This window comes from Oncorhynchus gorbuscha, linkage group LG12 (genome assembly GCF_021184085.1).
Source record: "Oncorhynchus gorbuscha isolate QuinsamMale2020 ecotype Even-year linkage group LG12, OgorEven_v1.0, whole genome shotgun sequence".
Lineage (NCBI taxonomy): Eukaryota > Metazoa > Chordata > Actinopteri > Salmoniformes > Salmonidae > Oncorhynchus > Oncorhynchus gorbuscha.
In genome coordinates this window covers 73,442,531-73,460,211 of record NC_060184.1, presented here as the reverse complement: position 1 = coordinate 73,460,211, position 17,681 = coordinate 73,442,531, and the positions used below count along the sequence as shown (strand labels likewise).

General features: G+C 46.0%; 1 protein-coding gene across 3 annotated transcripts in view; it reads left to right on the top strand.

Moving 5' to 3' along the window:
* LOC123991378 (rho GTPase-activating protein 18-like) overlaps positions 1-17,681 on the top strand; it is a 45,125-nt gene that overhangs the window by 20,796 nt on the left and 6,648 nt on the right. For all 3 annotated transcript variants that reach the window (XR_006830788.1, XM_046292912.1, XM_046292913.1), the window contains exons 2-10: positions 7,409-7,611; positions 7,827-8,047; positions 10,734-10,818; positions 11,091-11,293; positions 11,538-11,703; positions 11,893-11,984; positions 14,770-14,847; positions 16,413-16,572; positions 16,906-16,988. Coding sequence is in view for 2 of the 3 variants with exons in the window: in XM_046292912.1 (XP_046148868.1) it covers positions 7,409-7,611; positions 7,827-8,047; positions 10,734-10,818; positions 11,091-11,293; positions 11,538-11,703; positions 11,893-11,984; positions 14,770-14,847; positions 16,413-16,572; positions 16,906-16,988 (1,291 nt within the window). In the remaining variant the exon portion in view is untranslated. The remainder of the gene's footprint in view (positions 1-7,408; positions 7,612-7,826; positions 8,048-10,733; positions 10,819-11,090; positions 11,294-11,537; positions 11,704-11,892; positions 11,985-14,769; positions 14,848-16,412; positions 16,573-16,905; positions 16,989-17,681) is intronic.

Below are 17,681 nucleotides of genomic sequence, written 5' to 3'. Positions count from 1 at the left end.
TGGCGTATGGGCACTGTATGTATCCGCTGGCGTATGGGCACTGTATGTATCTGCTTGCGTATGGGTTCTGTATGTATGGGTACTGTATGTATCCGCTGGTGTATGGGCACTGTCTGTATCCGCTGGCGTATGGGCACTGTCTGTATCCGCTGGCGTATGGGCACTGTCTGTATCCGCTGGCGTATGGGCACTGTCTGTATCTGCTTGCGTATGGGTTCTGTATGTATGGGTACTGTATGTATCCGCTGGCGTATGGGCACTGTCTGTATCCGCTGGCGTATGGGCACTGTCTGTATCCGCTGGCGTATGGGCACTGTCTGTATCCGCTGGCGTATGGGTACTGTCTGTATCCGCTGGCGTATGGGTACTGTATGTATGGGCACTGTCTTTATCTGCTGGCGTATGGGTACTGTCTGTATCTGCTTGCGTATGGGTTCTGTATGTATGGGTACTGTATGTATCCGCTGGCGTATGGGCACTGTCTGTATCCGCTGGCGTATGGGTACTGTCTGTATCCGCTGGCGTATGGGTACTGTATGTATCCGCTGGCGTATGGGTACTGTCTGTATCCGCTGGTGTATGGGTACTGTATGTATGGGTACTGTCTGTATCCGCTGGCGTATGGGTACTGTATGTATGGGTACTGTGTGTTTCCGCTGGTGTATGGGTACTGTGTGTATCCGCTGGTGTATGGGTACAGTATGTATGGGTACTGTCTGTATCCGCTGGCGTATGGGTACTGCCTGTATCCGCTGGCGTATGGGTACTGCCTGTATCCGCTGGCGTATGGGTACTGCCTGTATCCGCTGGCGTATGGGTACTGCCTGTATCTGCTGGCGTATGGGTACTGCCTGTATCTGCTGGCGTATGGGTACTGCCTGTATCCGCTGGCGTATGGGTACTGCCTGTATCCGCTGGCGTATGGGTACTGTCTGTATCTGCTGGCGTATGGGTACTGTCTGTATCTGCTGGCGTATGGGTACTGTATGTATGGGTACTGTGTGTATCCGCTGGTGTATGGGTACTGTCTGTATCTGCTGGCGTATGGGTACTGTCTGTATCCGCTGGCGTATGGGTACTGTCTGTATCCGCTGGCGTATGGGTACTGTCTGTATCCGCTGGCGTATGGGTACTGTATGTATCCGCTGGCGTATGGGCACTGTCTGTATCTGCTTGCGTATGGGCACTGTCTGTATCCGCTGGCGTATGGGCACTGTCTGTATCCGCTGGCGTATGGGCACTGTCTGTATCCGCTGGCGTATGGGCACTGTCTGTATCCGCTGGCGTATGGGCACTGTCTGTATCCGCTGGCGTATGGGCACTGTCTGTATCTGCTTGCGTATGGGTTCTGTATGTATGGGTACTGTATGTATCCGCTGGCGTATGGGCACTGTCTGTATCCGCTGGCGTATGGGTACTGTCTGTATCTGCTGGCGTATGGGTACTGTCTGTATCCGCTGGCGTATGGGTATTGTATGTATGGGTACTGTGTGTCCGCTGGCGTCTGGGCACTGTATGTATGGGTACTGTATGTATCTGCTGGCGTATGGGTACTGTCTGTATCTGCTGGCGTATGGGTTCTGTATGTATGGGTACTGTCTGTATCCGCTGGCGTATGGGTACTGTATGTATGGGTACTGTCTGTATCTGCTGGCGTATGGGTACTGTCTGTATCTGCTGGCGTATGGGTACTGTCTGTCTGCTGGCGTATGGGTATTGTCTGTATCCGCTGGCGTATGGGTACTGTCTGTATCTGCTGGCGTATGGGTTCTGTATGTATGGGTACTGTCTGTATCTGCTGGCGTATGGGTACTGCCTGTATCCGCTGGCGTATGGGTACTGCCTGTATCCGCTGGCGTATGGGTACTGCCTGTATCCGCTGGCGTATGGGTTCTGTCTGTATCCGCTGGCGTATGGGTACTGTCTGTATCCGCTGGCGTATGGGTACTGTCTGTCTGCTGGCGTATGGGTATTGTCTGTATCCGCTGGCGTATGGGTACTGTCTGTATCTGCTGGCGTATGGGTTCTGTATGTATGGGTACTGTCTGTATCTGCTGGCGTATGGGTACTGCCTGTATCCGCTGGCGTATGGGTACTGCCTGTATCCGCTGGCGTATGGGTACTGCCTGTATCCGCTGGCGTATGGGTTCTGCCTGTATCCGCTGGCGTATGGGTACTGTCTGTATCCGCTGGCGTATGGGTACTGTCTGTATCCGCTGGCGTATGGGTACTGTCTGTATGGGTACTGTGTGTATCTGCTGGCGTATGGGTACTGCGTGTATCTGCTGGCGTATGGGTACTGTATGTATGGGTACTGTGTGTATCCGCTGGTGTATGGGTACTGTATGTATGGGTACTGTATGTATGGGTACTGTGTGTCCGCTGGCGTATGGGTACTGTGTCCGCTGGCGTATGGGTACTGTATGTATGGGTACTGTGTGTCCGCTGGCGTATGGGTACTGTATGTATGGGTACTGTGTGTCCGCTGGCGTATGGGTACTGTGTCCGCTGGTGTATGGGTACTGTATGTATGGGTACTGTGTGTATGGGTACTGTGTGTATCCGCTGGCGTATGGGCACTGTATCCGGACTAGTGAATCACAGGAAGCCGTAGTGACTGTAGTATAGCCTACCGTACGTAATGGGTCACTGGAATGGTGTCACCCTGTCCCTACACTACCAGCACCTGAGTTAGGAATCTTTCCATCTAAAACTCTTTACTCTTCAACTTGAATTTATTTTAATAAACCTCCTTAACATGACCTGAGGGGAAATGACTGGGTAGAACTAAGTGTGTCTGTGTCATACATACCTTAACTGTTCTGTATTTCACCTAATAAGGCTTCTTTCATTTTTTGGTTTGAACCAGATGTTTCTTGATATTTTAGAGACTGGAGATTAACCACTGTGAATCAACTGAGGTGTCTTAGTGTGTCTACTATTGACTCTGTTCTAGGAAAAACAACCAGGGCCAGTATTCACAAAGTGTCTCAGAGTAGAAGTACTTATCTAGGATAAATTTTTTTTTTTAAAGATCACAAGATTTCTAAGGTGTTTTGTGTATACTGGTCCTGACTTATGCCCTCTCAGTTGCCAGCATCATAGCAGGTGACGTCGCTGTTGTTCAGAGACGGTGAAGAGTTGTTTTCAAGTTGTATTAGTACCGGAATGAATGCTATACATCCTCCAAACTAAATGCTTCTGTGCTGAACAGCTGTCACCCACACACACACATCCAAACCTGCTCTTCAACAAGCACAGCATATTTCTTTGTGTCAACAAACCAGCCTTACACATGGAATTGTTGTTTTATTCTGCACACATGGATTCCTAGAAAATGGTTGTGTTCATTTGAATTGTCATGATATGTGCATGAGGAGGCCTGCGTTTATAAACCTATACCAATGGGGATAGTCATAACCTCAGTGTTCTTAGCGTATTCTTTGCCTCTACAGCCCATCATACTAGCTACTCTTCCTGTAATGAACGGCATACTGTAGGCCTGTATGTTATTCTGTGAAATCTCATGTGATAACATGAGGGGTGTGAGGGTGGAGGGGTACCCAGGGGAACAAAAACCCATTAAAACAAAGTTCCGCCATTCACACGCCCAGCATGCATCATTCTAATCAATAACATCCCCCCTAAGTGTGGCCAGGGCCAGCTTCCTGGCACACACACACACACACTTATCAATATTTGAGTACAAACAAGCAGGTATACCTTTTCCCTGAATACTGATGTGCTTTTGGCCCCACGTGGGCTTGCAAACAAATTGTCCATTGTGCAGCAAATTTAATTTGAACAGAATTGAATGAAATTGGGATGGTTTCCATGCTGAGTAGGTAGTAGGAAATCCCTTACAGGTCTAGGAAGACCCCTTTAACCTTCCCCTTGACTCCTATTCATGTCCCTCCTCCAGCTGTAGAGGGGGAGAGAAGGGTGTGTATGACACTGCCCTCGGTACTCTGCCACGTTCCTTTCCCAACCTATCATTCTTTGGACCAGGAACCCCGTATCCCAGCATTGACCTGGTCCATCAGACTCCATCGGACCGCATCAGACACGGGCCCAGCCATACAGGTTTAAGGGGCCAACAAGCCACAACAAGGTGCTGCTCTCCTGACCAATCATAACTCTGCCTGTCTGAAATGAAAAGGCCTGTGATGTCACGAGGCCTCTCTGTAATTAGGAGTTGTACTGGGAACCTGGCTGTGGCTGGAAGCAGACAGACCTGTGGGAAGAGATGGCTTTAGGAGGGGGGATGGACTCCGCATGATGATGGACAGTGCATTCTGAATGTATTCAGACCACATTTGTCACATTTTGTTACGTATTCTAAAATGTATTAAATTATTATTTTTGTTTCTCATCAATGTACACACAATAATGTACATACACAATGACAAAGCAAAAACAGGTATTAAGATATTATTGTATACATAAAAAAAAAATGGACAGTATTCAGACCCTTTACTCAGTACTTTGTTGAAGCACCGTTGGCAGCGATTACAGCCTCGAGTTTTCTTGGGTATGAAGCTACAAGCTTGGCACACCTGTACTTGGGGAGTTTCTCCCATTCTTCTCTACAGATCCTTTCAGGCTGGATGGGAAGCGTCCCTGCACAGCTATTTTAGGTCTCTCTAGAGATGTTCGATTGTGTTCAAAGTCCAGGCTCTGCCTGGGCTACTCAAGGACATTCATAGACTTTTCCTAAATGCACTCCTGCATTGTCTTGGCTGTGTGGTTAGGGTCGTTGTCCTGTTGGAAGGTGAACCTTCTCCCCAGTCTGATAACCTGTTCCAGAGCGCTCAGGACTTCATCAAGGATCTCTCTGTACTTTTCTCCGTTCATTTTTCCCTCAAAACATCCTCACAGCATGATGCTGCCACCACCATGCTTCACCGTAGGTCTGGCGCCAGGTCTCCCCCAGATGTGACTCCTGTCATTCAGGCCAAAGAGTTCAATCTTGGTTTCATCAGACCAGGGAATCTTGTTTTCTCTTGGTCTGAGAGCCCTTTAGGTGCCTTTTGGCAAACTCCAAGCGGGCTGTCATGTGCCTTTTACTGAGGAGCGGCTTCTGTCTGGCCACTCTACCATAAAGGCCTGATTGGTGGAGTGCTGCAGAGATGGTTATCCTTCTGGAAAGTTCTCCCATTTCCACAGAGGAACTCTGGAGCTCTGTCAGTGACCATTGGGTTCTTGGGCACCTCCCTGACCAAGGCCCTTCTCCCCCGATTGCTCAGTTTGGCCAGGCGGCCAGCTCTAGGAAGAGTCATGGTGGTTCCAAACTTCTTCCATTTTAAGAATGATGGAGGCCACTGGGTTCTTGGAGACCTTCAATGCTGCAGACATTTTTTGGTACCCTTCCTCAGGGTAGCAGTTTTCCCTCTTGTATCAGTCACTGACTGGTAAATTAGTCTAGCCAGCTATCTAAATTTGTTGTCAAATTACCGATGGGGGGACCCCCATTGATTTTGTTAGTCACTCTCATTCAAATATCATATTAACTGCAAATCATGATTAGAATTGCAGGAAATCTGTTCAACTGCAAAATATTTTCTCTGCCCCATGGCAAAATGTGTATATTACAAGAAATGTGAAAATAAATATCTCCACTGTTGAGAGGAGGGCCTCAAATGTTTTACTCGCAAGTTGGGACCCCCGCAACAATTTTACTTAATGCCCCCAATAGGCTAGGGCCGGCACTGACTGCATGTGTGGGTATGGATACACAGACCCGCGGGCCACTGCGGTCCCTCATGATGAGTTGTGATTTTTATGTGCCACCCCCCACTCCCATCAAGGTTGCCCATCTCTGCCTAACATGCTCATACATGTGAAGTGGAGCACAAACACCCTTGTACCACCCCTGTGAATAAGTATCCAATTGTCATACTTGAGTAAAAGTAAAGACACTGTACCTAAATACAGAATTACTCAAGTAATGGTTACCCAGTAAAATACTACTTGAGTAAAAGTCTCAAAGTATCTGGTTTTAACATGTGCTTAAGTACAGTGGTTGAAAAAGTACTCATTTGTCAAAATTGAGTAGAAATATTTAGTTATAGTAAATGTTATACATAAAATTCCAACACTCAGACGTAATTTACAAATGCAGTATTTGTGTTTAGTGAGTCTGCCAGATGACAAAGTGTTATAGGTGTGTGTGAATTCGACCAGATTGCTGTCCTGCCTGAACATTCTAAATGTAACTAGTACTTTTTGATGTCAGGAATTTAGTGGAGTGAAAGTTGTCAATAATATAAATAGTACAGTACAGATAACTCCAAAAAAAGGACTAAGTATTTTACCCCACTGCGCATTCATGTACATGCACGGCTTATAGCAGCTCCAGCCGCTACTCGCGTTTCTCCTAATGAATAGTTTCATGCTTGTCTTATTGTCTTTTTATTACCCCCCCCTGCAAGTTTTATGTATTTATCGTTTTTTCCAAAGTTCAGATGTTAATTACAGCCCAGTTTCATGTTAAGTTACATGGTTTCACTTCGCTATTATTTACAGTTTGTTTAGAAACATTTGCTTCTTTCGTTATTTCATGAAGCTAAAGAATCTGCTGTTTTGACTCTCTGAGTCGATGCCGTGTTTAGGAGGGAATAGGGGAGAACTCTCTCCAGAAAGATGTTTATCACAGATATAAACTGTGGTCGAGTGCCTAAAGTAGTTTTCTTATTTATTAGGAATGGTGATTCAGCCCCCCCCCCCAATGAAAGATAAGATAATCATTCTTAGACTAGCCCCCTAGCTCCTCCAGTCCAGTTTCTTCAGTAGGGCCGTGGTGAGTTAAATTCCCCTCCCGTCAGTCCTACCAGTCAACAGTTTAGACACACCTACTCATTCAAGGGTTTTTCTTTATTTGTACTATTTTCTACATTGTATGTAGAAAATATCAAGGCAAAAAGTGGCGACTTTGAAGAATTTAAAATATATAAGATATTTTCTTGATCGGTTTAACACTTTTTTTTGGTAACATGATTCTACATGTTATGTCATATTGTTGATCTCTTCACTATTATTCCACAATGTAGAAAATAGTAAAAATAAAGAAAAAACCCTTGAATAACTTGTACTGTAGTTTCTAGTGTCTGATCTAGGTGTATCCGGTGTGTATATGGTTTATAAAGTACAAGGGTTTTGAGAAGTGTAGTTTCTAGTGTCTGATCTAGGTGTATCCGGTGTCTATATGGTTTATAAAGTACAGGGGTTTTGAGAAGTGTATGTCTGACATAGCCTTTATTTTTTGCTCAATGTGTGAATCAGGTATTTTGAAATTGAAATGTTTTTCACAGTTAAACCAATTCTGGTATGACAAAAATGGCCTACAATCTCCTCCCCACCTCCAAATACCAACCTATTGACTTACTGACCTCCTCCCTCCCCACCCCAGGAAGGTGCAGTACCAGGGGATAGACCTACTAGGCAGGATGAGTTCTAGGGGGACCAGGCCCTCTCCCCCTCCCAGCCCACCGGAGCGGCCGGCGTCACGGGACTCCCAGGACTCCATGGAGGACTATTGGAGTGAAGTGAAGAACATCGAGGAAGATGGCCAGCGGGGCCACGAGGACTTGCTGGAGAGGGGCAGTATGGACGGTAGGCTACATACTTAAGAGGAAATGGTGCTTTTAGCCATTTATAGACCTAGGGTGTGTTGAGTTGGGCTCAATTCTAGTTAAATTCCATTCAACTAAGGAAATATTAAATGGAATGGACACCAACACTTGATGTGCTCTGTTGAGATGGATACACATTTAGATTCTGATAAATGCTATGGGTACTGATTTATCTCTGACTCTTCTGCATTCCAGAGGCGGAGTTTGAGGAGGCGTGGCTGCAGGATGCAGGTCTTTCCACGCTGGTGTCGGGGGCGTTGGGGGAGGGGCCTGCGGAGGCGCTGCTCTCCACGCTAACGCGCTCGCAGGCAGCCATGGTGAAGAAGCGTGTGGATAATTACACCCTGACCGTGAGGAAGAGGAGCAAGCAGCCGACTAGACACGTCCGAGACATCTTCTCCACGCCAGACACATCGGTGAGACCGATGGCTTCAAAGAGATAAAGGGAATACTTTGTGTTGTTTATGATCCATTTATTTAAATATACGTCTACGGCAAGGGTGCTTTGGGTTAAGCATTCAGCAATTGCGTTTATGGAGTTGGAGTCGGTATATTTCCCATTGAAATCCTAAAATGAAACGGGTTGACATGACAATCTGTCTCATGTCTGGCCCTTTGTCGGCTATAACTGGTGCCTCTGACCCTCAGTGCCCCTATGACCTCAGTTCATCTGGATATAACCATCTCATCTGGCATACTGATCCTCTGGCAGAGCCAGACAAGCCTCTGTAATCTCAGTACGTATCCTAATCCTGTGTGTCAGAGATGGAATAGAGTAAGGAGAGGAGTCCAGTAGACATGCTTCAGATACTCAGGATGTCACCCCCACCCCCCACCCCAGCATTGGTATGGGCCAGAACCATTATAGGCATAATACATGGCTTTGGCATGGGCCATTGTTAGAGGAGCGGTGTTGGATGGTGGAAACACGATGAGCTCTTGCTTAGCCCTATAATGCAGCTCTCAGCTGGTGTGGGCAGCTGTCCCCTCTTTCTTCAGAAATAGAATTGCCCCACTGACTGGCTGGCTGGGAGCTGGAATGTGAAGAAAGTTTTGCATGAGAAGGGCAACGGGGAAGTCCCATACTGTTTTCAGATGGCGGTGTAATGCATGCACTGCTGAGATCAATTGGCATCCTATAGCACAGCAGCATTGTAATTCTGTAGAAGGGTTGGTTGTATATCAGGTCGCAAGCCCACAGATTGTGTTCGGCCTAGTGGTGTCTTTGCAGTTGTCTATCAAGGGAAGTTGAGGCAAGTATGCAGACTGCACCTCAGTATCTAGCTAGCTGATATGACTAAGACTAGCCCTCCCAAGGCTATTGTGTGGCTATGAAGTGTTGAAAGAGATTTAGATATTTACAGCATGAATGAATGGGGAGGGGTGATAACCAATAACACCCTCCACCAAAGAGTGCCACGAGTGCCTCTGTCAGCACTGCTGTGTGGTGATGGCAGGAGCCTCTAGGGTGAGTCAGATGTGGAAGGGAGCACAGGATTATGAGTCACACCACTCAGTCCGGGACACCGAGAAAGCCTTCACTCTTCTTAAGGCCTCACAGTCTACTGGCAGGCCCCATAGCGTAGTGCAGGCTACTGGCAGGCCCCATCGTTTACTGGCAGGCCCCATAGACTAGTGGCAGGCTACTGGCAGGCCCCATAGCCTAGTGGCAGGCTACTGGGCCCCAGCCTAGTGGCCCCAGGCCCCAGCCTAGTGGCTGGCTACTGGCAGGCCCCATACCTAGTGGCTGGCTGGCAGGCCCCACAGCCTAGTGGCTGGCTAGGCAGGCTCCATAGCCTACTGGCAGGCCCCATAGCCTAGTGGCAGGCTACTGGCAGGCCCCACAGCCTCCATAGACTAGTGGCAGGCTACTGGCAGGCCCCATAGCCTAGTGGCAGGCTACTGGCAGGCCCCATAGCCTAGTGGCAGGCTACTGGCAGGCCCCACAGCCTAGTGGCAGGCTACTGGCAGGCCCCATAGCCTAGTGGCAGGCTACTGCCCCATAGCCTAGTGGCAGGCTACTGGCAGGCCCCATAGCCTAGTGGCAGGCTACTGGCAGGCCCCATAGCCTAGTGGCAGGCTACTGGCAGGCCCCATAGCCTAGTGGCAGGCTACTGGCAGGCCCCATAGCCTAGTGGCAGGCTACTGGCAGGCCCCACAGCCTAGTGGCAGGCTACTGGCAGGCCCCATAGCCTAGTGGCAGGCTACTGGCAGGCCCCATAGCCTAGTGGCTGGCTACTGGCAGGCTCCACAGACAACTGTTTGTTTTAGTATGATTAGGGAAATGGATTAAGGTGTCCAGGGCATTGAGTCTGGGCCGTAAACCAATCTAGAAGCATAAAAACGTCCATTCAGTCTGGGTGAGGAAAAATTAGACCATGGCCCTTTTGTCATCTAATAGTGAAAGATGGTGGACATCGTTGAAAAGAAAAAGCATGTAGTTATTTTAATTGCTTAACATGACATTGTATTTGTCACATACACAGTTTACAGCTGGCATAAAAGGTTCAGAGAAATGCTTGTGTGCTAGTTCCCTCAACATTGCAGTACAAGTATACCATGGCGTATATGTACCATTGTGTGTTTAGGCATACCGTAAGTATTTACCTGGATATATTATGGACTCAAGCTCTCTGTCTGTGCAATGGATATTTGGGTACATGTAACCTATAGTTTTCTAGGCTGTATTTCTCTATCGCGGTGCTGCTGACGATGTGGTTTGGCTCCAGTCGATTCTGGCAGCGTTGTGCGTAACCGTTGACCATGCTCTTTTCACTGACTTGTATGTATACAACAGAACAAAACAGCTGGCTCCTGTTGAAACCTCCTTTGTTCCGTTGATATCCACTTTCCTCTCTCCCCGTGTCAGCAAATGTACTGCGCCGCTGTAATATAGAAGTCAATTCACAGGAATCAAACTAGCACATCGCTGTTCTGACATCTGTTACTGTGTCTGATACTGCTGGTGTTCATTCGGTTCACAGAAATGACTCCTAAATCCTTTCACCATAGTTGAATGCTGAAGGACCATCCGTCTTTTCATGTGTCCCACATGTTGAATGAGAATAAATGATGATCACGTATGTCTCCTCTCCTTTTTAGCCAGTTGATCCCGTCCCCTCTGTTCCCCCCAAGTCACCCAATGGAGACATGCCTTCCAGATGCGTCCACCGGACGTCTTCTAGAGGTGAGTCGTCTCTCAATATGTTACCACCGTGGATTGTTTGGTTTGATGTGGTTGGCTGTGGTTGGCCACTGTGAAGGAACCTCTCCAATGGGTTGAATGCTTCTTATTTCCATGGTATTTGAGCCTAATTCTGTCATCATGATCATTTCAATGTGAGAAACACATTGGACTTGTATCATTCCCATCTGATTGGTTGGACTGATGTCTGTGCATAAGGGGGAATATACTGGTGATGTAGCCATCATTGAGGTGTGTGTGTGTGTGTTTTCCAGTGCGGCCTGCGTGTCCCAGCTTCTCCCAGAGCACAGAGAGACGTGTTTCAGAGTGCCCTCCCTGCCCACCACCTCAGGACACCTCTGACTCCCTGTCTTTCGAGGTGCCCTACTCCGAGGGCACCACTGCCCACCACAGGGGCCACCACAGGGGCCGCCAGGGGGACTGCCAACGCATCCGCAGAGATGACCATGACCTGCCAGTGAGTCTCACCTCTGACCTTTTTGTTTAAAGGGAAATGGAACTTAAAACAGCAGTTATTTAGACAGTAGGAAATGAGAGGGAGAGACAGATGGAAGGGGATGTACAGGACAGAAAGTGGCAGAGCGGGGATTTGAACTCCTGCCGCTTTTTTGTGGACTGGAGGCAGCTGTGTTAACCACTAGGCCGCCCTCCAGGAACCGGTTTGAATATGTAAAATGTGTGTTGTCTTCGGTCTTGTACAGACATTTCAGCTGCCCAGGCCTAAACTGGGCCTCACCCGCATCCAGGACCTGTCTTGTGAGGACATGAAGAAGATCGGCTACATCTCTTTGATTGAACTGACCACCTTCTACGACGGCCTGGGCATCGAGCTCAAACGCAACCGAGCGGCACGTAGCAAGGCCAGAGGTGGGTGGCTGGTTGACTGGGTCATGTTCAATGGGCACCAAACAGAAGAAAACGCATGTAAACATGGCGGGACTAGGCATTCTATGATGTTTTCAGATGCTTGCCATAATGAACACAACACTGGTGTTGCACATCACGATTTTACATGAACAGTCCCTCTGGTTTGAATGTTTCCCTCCCGATCCACAGAAAGTGGTATATTTGGAGTTCCCCTGACCACTCTACTGGAGAACGACCAGAAGAAGTTTCCTGGGTCCAAGGTTCCTCTTGTTTTCAGAAAGGTACTGTACCTGTTTTTAGTTCTATTCATTTGCTTCAGCTCTCCTTTACTTTGGGGTTATTATGGGGGCTTCCTACTTAGCACTTCTATGGGTCAGTTAAACAAAGTCTCATTTCCTTACTCTCTCTCGATCTTACTCTCTCTCGTTCTCTCCTTCCCTCAGCTCTTCTTCCACCCTCTGATAACCCATAGTATCCTGGCCCTCATCACATCCATCACTATATTCCTACTGAACTAACCCTTTCCCAGAACCAACCCTTTCTCAGAACCATTGACTACAACACACTACCCATCTTCTCCTGTGTGTGTGTTTTAGTGAGAGAGTTTGTGTTAATCCTAATGTGTGTCAGCACAAGCCAACTCACTGCCTGCCCTTTTCCAAGATCCTATTTCCCCTCCTGTTTCTCTCTATCAGCACTTGGCAGCCTGCTTAAGCATTGGTTTCTCACGTGTTATCACAAAGACATTCTGGAGAGACTAAATGTCAGAAATGTACCATATGATCTCCTGTTAAACTTACCGATCGGTGGAGGAGTGTCAAGTGATTAATCATAAACGGAATTATATATTAATTTGTGTTGTCAAATCAGCTATGGATGTATGTTAGTTATTGTCTATTTCTATCATAGAATATATTAGCTCTGATAACTCATTTTTTAAATAAACGCTACCGTTCAAAAGTTTGGGGTCACTTAGAAATGTCCTTGTTTTTGAAGGAAAAGCACTTTTTTTGTCTATTTAAAATAGCATCATTTATCAGGAATAAAGTGTAGACCTTGTTAATGTTGTAACTGACTATTGTAGCTGGAAACGGCAGATTTTTTAAAGAAACGGCTGGTAGTTTGAGAAACAGATGCCTCACAGCTCCATTAAATAGTACCCGCAAAACCCCTGTCTCAACGTCAACCTTGAAGAGATGACTCCGGGATGCTTGGCTTCTAGGTAGAGTTGCAAAGAAAAAGCCATATCTCAGACTGGCCAATAAAAATAAAAGATTAAGACGGGGGCAAAATAACACACACTGGACAGAGGAACTCTGCCTAGAAGGCCAGCATCCCGGAGTCACCTCTGACGGTTGAGACTGGGGTTTTGCGGGTACTATTTAATGAAGTTGCCAGTTAGGGACTTGTGAAGCATGTGTTTCTCAAACTAGACACTAATGTACTTGTCCTCTTGCTCAGTTGTGCACCGGGGCCTCCCACTCTTTCTATTCTGGTTAGAGCCAGTATGCGCTGTTCTGTGATGGGGGTAGTACACAGCGGTGGATGAGATCTTCAGTTTCTTGGCAATTTTTCGCATAGAATAGTCTTCATGTCTCAGAACAAGAATAGACTGACAAGTTTTAGAAGAAAATCTTTGTTTCTGGCCATTTTGAGCCTTTAATCAAACCCCCAAATGCTGATGCTCCAGATACTCAACTAGTCTAAAGAAGGCCTGTTTTATTGCTTCTTTAATCAGGACAACAGTTGCAAAAGGGGTTTCTAATGATCAATTAGCCTTTAAAAAAAAGAAGATAAACTTGGATTAGCTAACACAACGTGCCATTGGAATACAGGAGTGATGGTTGCTGATAATGGTCCTCTATATGCCTATGTAGATATTCGTTTAAAATTCAGCCGTTTCCAACTACAATAGTAATCAACAACATGAACAATGTCTACACAGTATTTCTGATCAATTTGATGCTATTTTAAATGGACAGAGAAATGTGATTCTTTCAAAAACGACATTTCTAAGTGACCTCAAACTTTTGAGCGGTAGTGTAGGTGGGACAGTAAATAAGAAGCTGTGCTGAAGAAAATAATGTCTTACCGTTTTAGTCTTAGCAGCTGCCAGTCAGTCAGCCAGTTAGGGGGATGACCCGAACCTTGGCATTGCCGGGATGCCATATGGTATCCTGTTCGCAGCAGTCATTCCTGTCCAACCAGAATTAGACTTAAATACTCTTGTCACATTGACTGTCTCGTCTCATAGGGTGTGTATAGGACTAGAGTATGGGGTATCAAGGTGGTGTTTAAAAGATTTGGTAGATAACAGCAGCTTCCGAATTGGAATTATAGGACTTTTTTCTTTTGAAGCCCACTGGTTATTTCACTGCTATGTCAGTGTTGCTATATATTTCTGCTGACCTGGAAATTGGTTTTTGCTGCATGACTTGATGAAGGAGGTTACTTCAGGATTATGATTTTGTTTGATCTAGTAAACAGGTGGTTCTTACCACACAGTTTACTTGTGTGGTAGAAGTTACGGAGTGCACCTTTCAGGGGAATATTGTATCTCTTCAGTCCCCAGTAAGAGGCAGGAAACAGGACTGTTGTCCCTTTGTTTTGGAGTGTACCACTTGTGTGAGCGTTCTGATAGCGTTATCTCAGGGCGCTGACTTAGGCACATCTTTCCACTCCTGGAATGTAGAGGCAAAACGACTGAAGTCGCCAACCCAGACCTGAGTCTTGTTCAGTAGGGAAATGGAAAACAAACACATTAAGGGCCAGAGACTTAATCTGTGGACGCTTTTATCACTAGTTGTCAATATGAATTGAATGCTGTTTTTTTTTGTGGTTTGAAAACTTCCCTGTCACAAAAAAATAACTTCCCATTAGGGTCTGACGGCTCTAAGTTGTTCTGTATGTTACCAACAATGCTTTGGCTGTGAAAACCGGAAGATGAACCAAATGCAGTCACGTTAGGTTGGTTTTGTTTACGGAGGAGTCAGGTTCACATAGGAATGTCCCTCTTGGCTTGTTAAATTTCTGGTTCATAAAACGTGTATGCTTGTGTGTTTGCAGCTCTTGTCCAAGCTGGAGCAGACAGGACTACAGACCGAGGGGATTCTCAGAGTACCAGGGTCTGCCTCCAGAGTAAAGGTAAGACACCCTAGATACATACACACACACACACACACTGGAGTTTGTCACACTATAGCTGTCAACCACCAATCATAGCTCTGTGACATTGTAAAAACATTTCACTTAAGGCAACAAATCAAAACACTTTGTAATTGACTCTTTCTTGTATGAGCCCAGTGTAGAGGTTTACGGTATCCACATTAACGTTATAAAGGACATATTCTTTTTCAGTGGCCTAGAAGAATGGTTGTTTTGGCAGGAAATGACATCATGCTCATAAACCATGTTAATGACTGACCTATTTCTGCTATCTAAAACACAAGGCAGTGTCCCTCCTCCCTACACTGATCTCTCCCCTTATCATTCCCACATTCCTTCTCTCTCATGCAGTCATTCTGTGTTGGGGAGATTGGTGCAGGTGTGTGTGTGTGTGTACAGTGGTTGAAAAATTACCCAATTGTCATACTTGAGTAAAAGTAAACAAACTTTTTTAATAGCAAATGACTCAAGTAAAAGTGAAAGTCACCCAGTAAAATACTACTTGAGTAAAAGTCTAAAAGTATTTGGTTTTATGTATACTTAAGTATCAAAAGTAAAAGTATAAATCATTTCAACTTCCTTATATTCAGCAAACCAGACCACACAATGTTCTCGTTTTATTTATATTGACGGATAGCCAGGGGCACACCCCAACACTCAGACATCATTTACAAACAAAGCATTTGTGTTTAGAGTTCTCCAGATCAGAGGCATTAGGGATGACCTCTTGATAAGTCTGTGAATTGGACCATTTTCCTGTCAAAATATCACAAGTACTTTTGAGTGTCAGGGAAAATGTATGGAGTAAAAACTACATTCTTTCCTTTAGGAATCTAGTGAAGTACAGGTTGTCAAAAATATAATTGGTAAACTACAGATACACAACTACTTAAGTTGTACTTTAAAGTATTTTAACTTTACACCACTGTGTGTACATGCGTGCATATTGATGTGCTTACGTGTGTGTAGAATGTCTCTGTTTGAAAGGGTGCACTCCTCAACCAAAACATATTTTTTTACTAGTAGATCCGTATTGAGTCGAGGCCCCTGATACACAGCCAGCCCAGGGGCCCACAGATGAAACCTGTCCAGACAGTGAGCCTTCACTGGACTCTCTGATTTAAAAAAAAGAAAAAAAAACATTTGAACCTTTAGGAAAGTCAGTTAAGAACTAATTCTTATTTTCAATGACGGCCTAGGAACAGTGGGTTAACTGCCTTGTTCAGGGGCAGAACGACAGATTGTTACCTTGTCAGCTCTGGGATTTGTTCTAGCAACCTTTCAGTTACTAGTCCAATGCTCTAACCACTAGGCTACGCTGCCGCCCCATTGTCATCTCCACTTCTCCAGCATCAATCCCAGGCTGCGGGAGACCACCCTTTCCACCTCTCCCTAACCTCTGGTCTGAATACCAGCCTTCCATTATTAGACCAACCCCCCTCCATTTTGATTTGTTAGGTGCCATGGCAGGTCAACCCAGGTGACCTATAGAGTTGAGTTTTACCAGAGGAGGAGCCATTTTGATTTGTTGTTGGTTATTGCAGCATCTGCGCCAGGAGCTGGAGCAGAAGCTCTATGAGGACCGGTTTGACTGGGAGCAGGTGAGGCACAATGACGCAGCGGGTCTGCTGAAGATGTTCATCAGAGAACTGCCTTATCCTCTGCTCACGTTCCAGCACGCTCCTGCCTTCTCCGCCGCACAGAGTGAGTCCGCACACGCACGCAGGCACACACAGGCCTACCTACACTCTTATGATGAAGTGGATACAGTACATATGTGACTAGACACCCTCAAACTGGTCAGCCCTTTATACACCCAGCGAAGGTTCATTAGCTGCCCAGTAGGCAGAGACTCTGTCCAATTCTACCGTCCTTCATACAGTATATCACCATGGTTAACATTCATTACAGTACATGTAACAATATGTATGATTTAATTTACATGTTTTCTCTAAAGTATGCTCTTAACCTTTCTTATCAGTGTTAAGTGTTGTGTATGTGAGAGATTAGTGTGTTTTCCGCTCTGTATCTTCTCAGATATCTCCTCTCCCAGACAGCAGATCCAGGCCCTGCACCTCCTCATCATGCTGCTACCTGAGCCCAACAGAGACACACTCAAGGTGAGCATGACCTATGACCCTAAAGGTCAAGTCAACATTTTATTCACCTTTGGTCTCTCTGCGCAGGGTTCGTTGCCTTTGTGGCTATTCTAGGACTCATGACCATGGACAGAGAGACTACTCTTTGAACTATGACCACACAACCCAAAACACACACATACACACTTATCCTACCCAACGCTAAAATATCTGAGTTTTGTTTTTAATTGGGCAACTGTGTCCAACTATGCATTTCCGATGCATTCCTATGACTCATTAGCCATCACAATCGTCACAACCACGAGTGACTGACATTCCATTCTAAGGAGCGTTTCGTAACATGTAAACAAACATCAAGTGTTGCTGAACCCTTGAGCCTCAGTCGAGGCTAAATATGATGAGTCATCTTGGCGCACGTGAACCGGAAAAACAACAGTCATATTTAAATGTAGCTCCATGAAGGGGTTATTGTCTGAAGTTTAGATGAGACGTTTCTACTCTTAGTAAGGTGGGTGCTTTAGTTTATTAGGCTCCCCATTAGATACTGTACATGCAGCAGCTACTCTTCATGGGGTCCATTAGATACTGTACATGCAGCAGCTACTCTTCATGGGGTCCATTAGATACTGTACATGCAGCAGCTACTCTTCATGGGGTCCATTAGATACTGTACATGCAGCAGCTACTCTTCATGGGGTCCATTAGATACTGTAC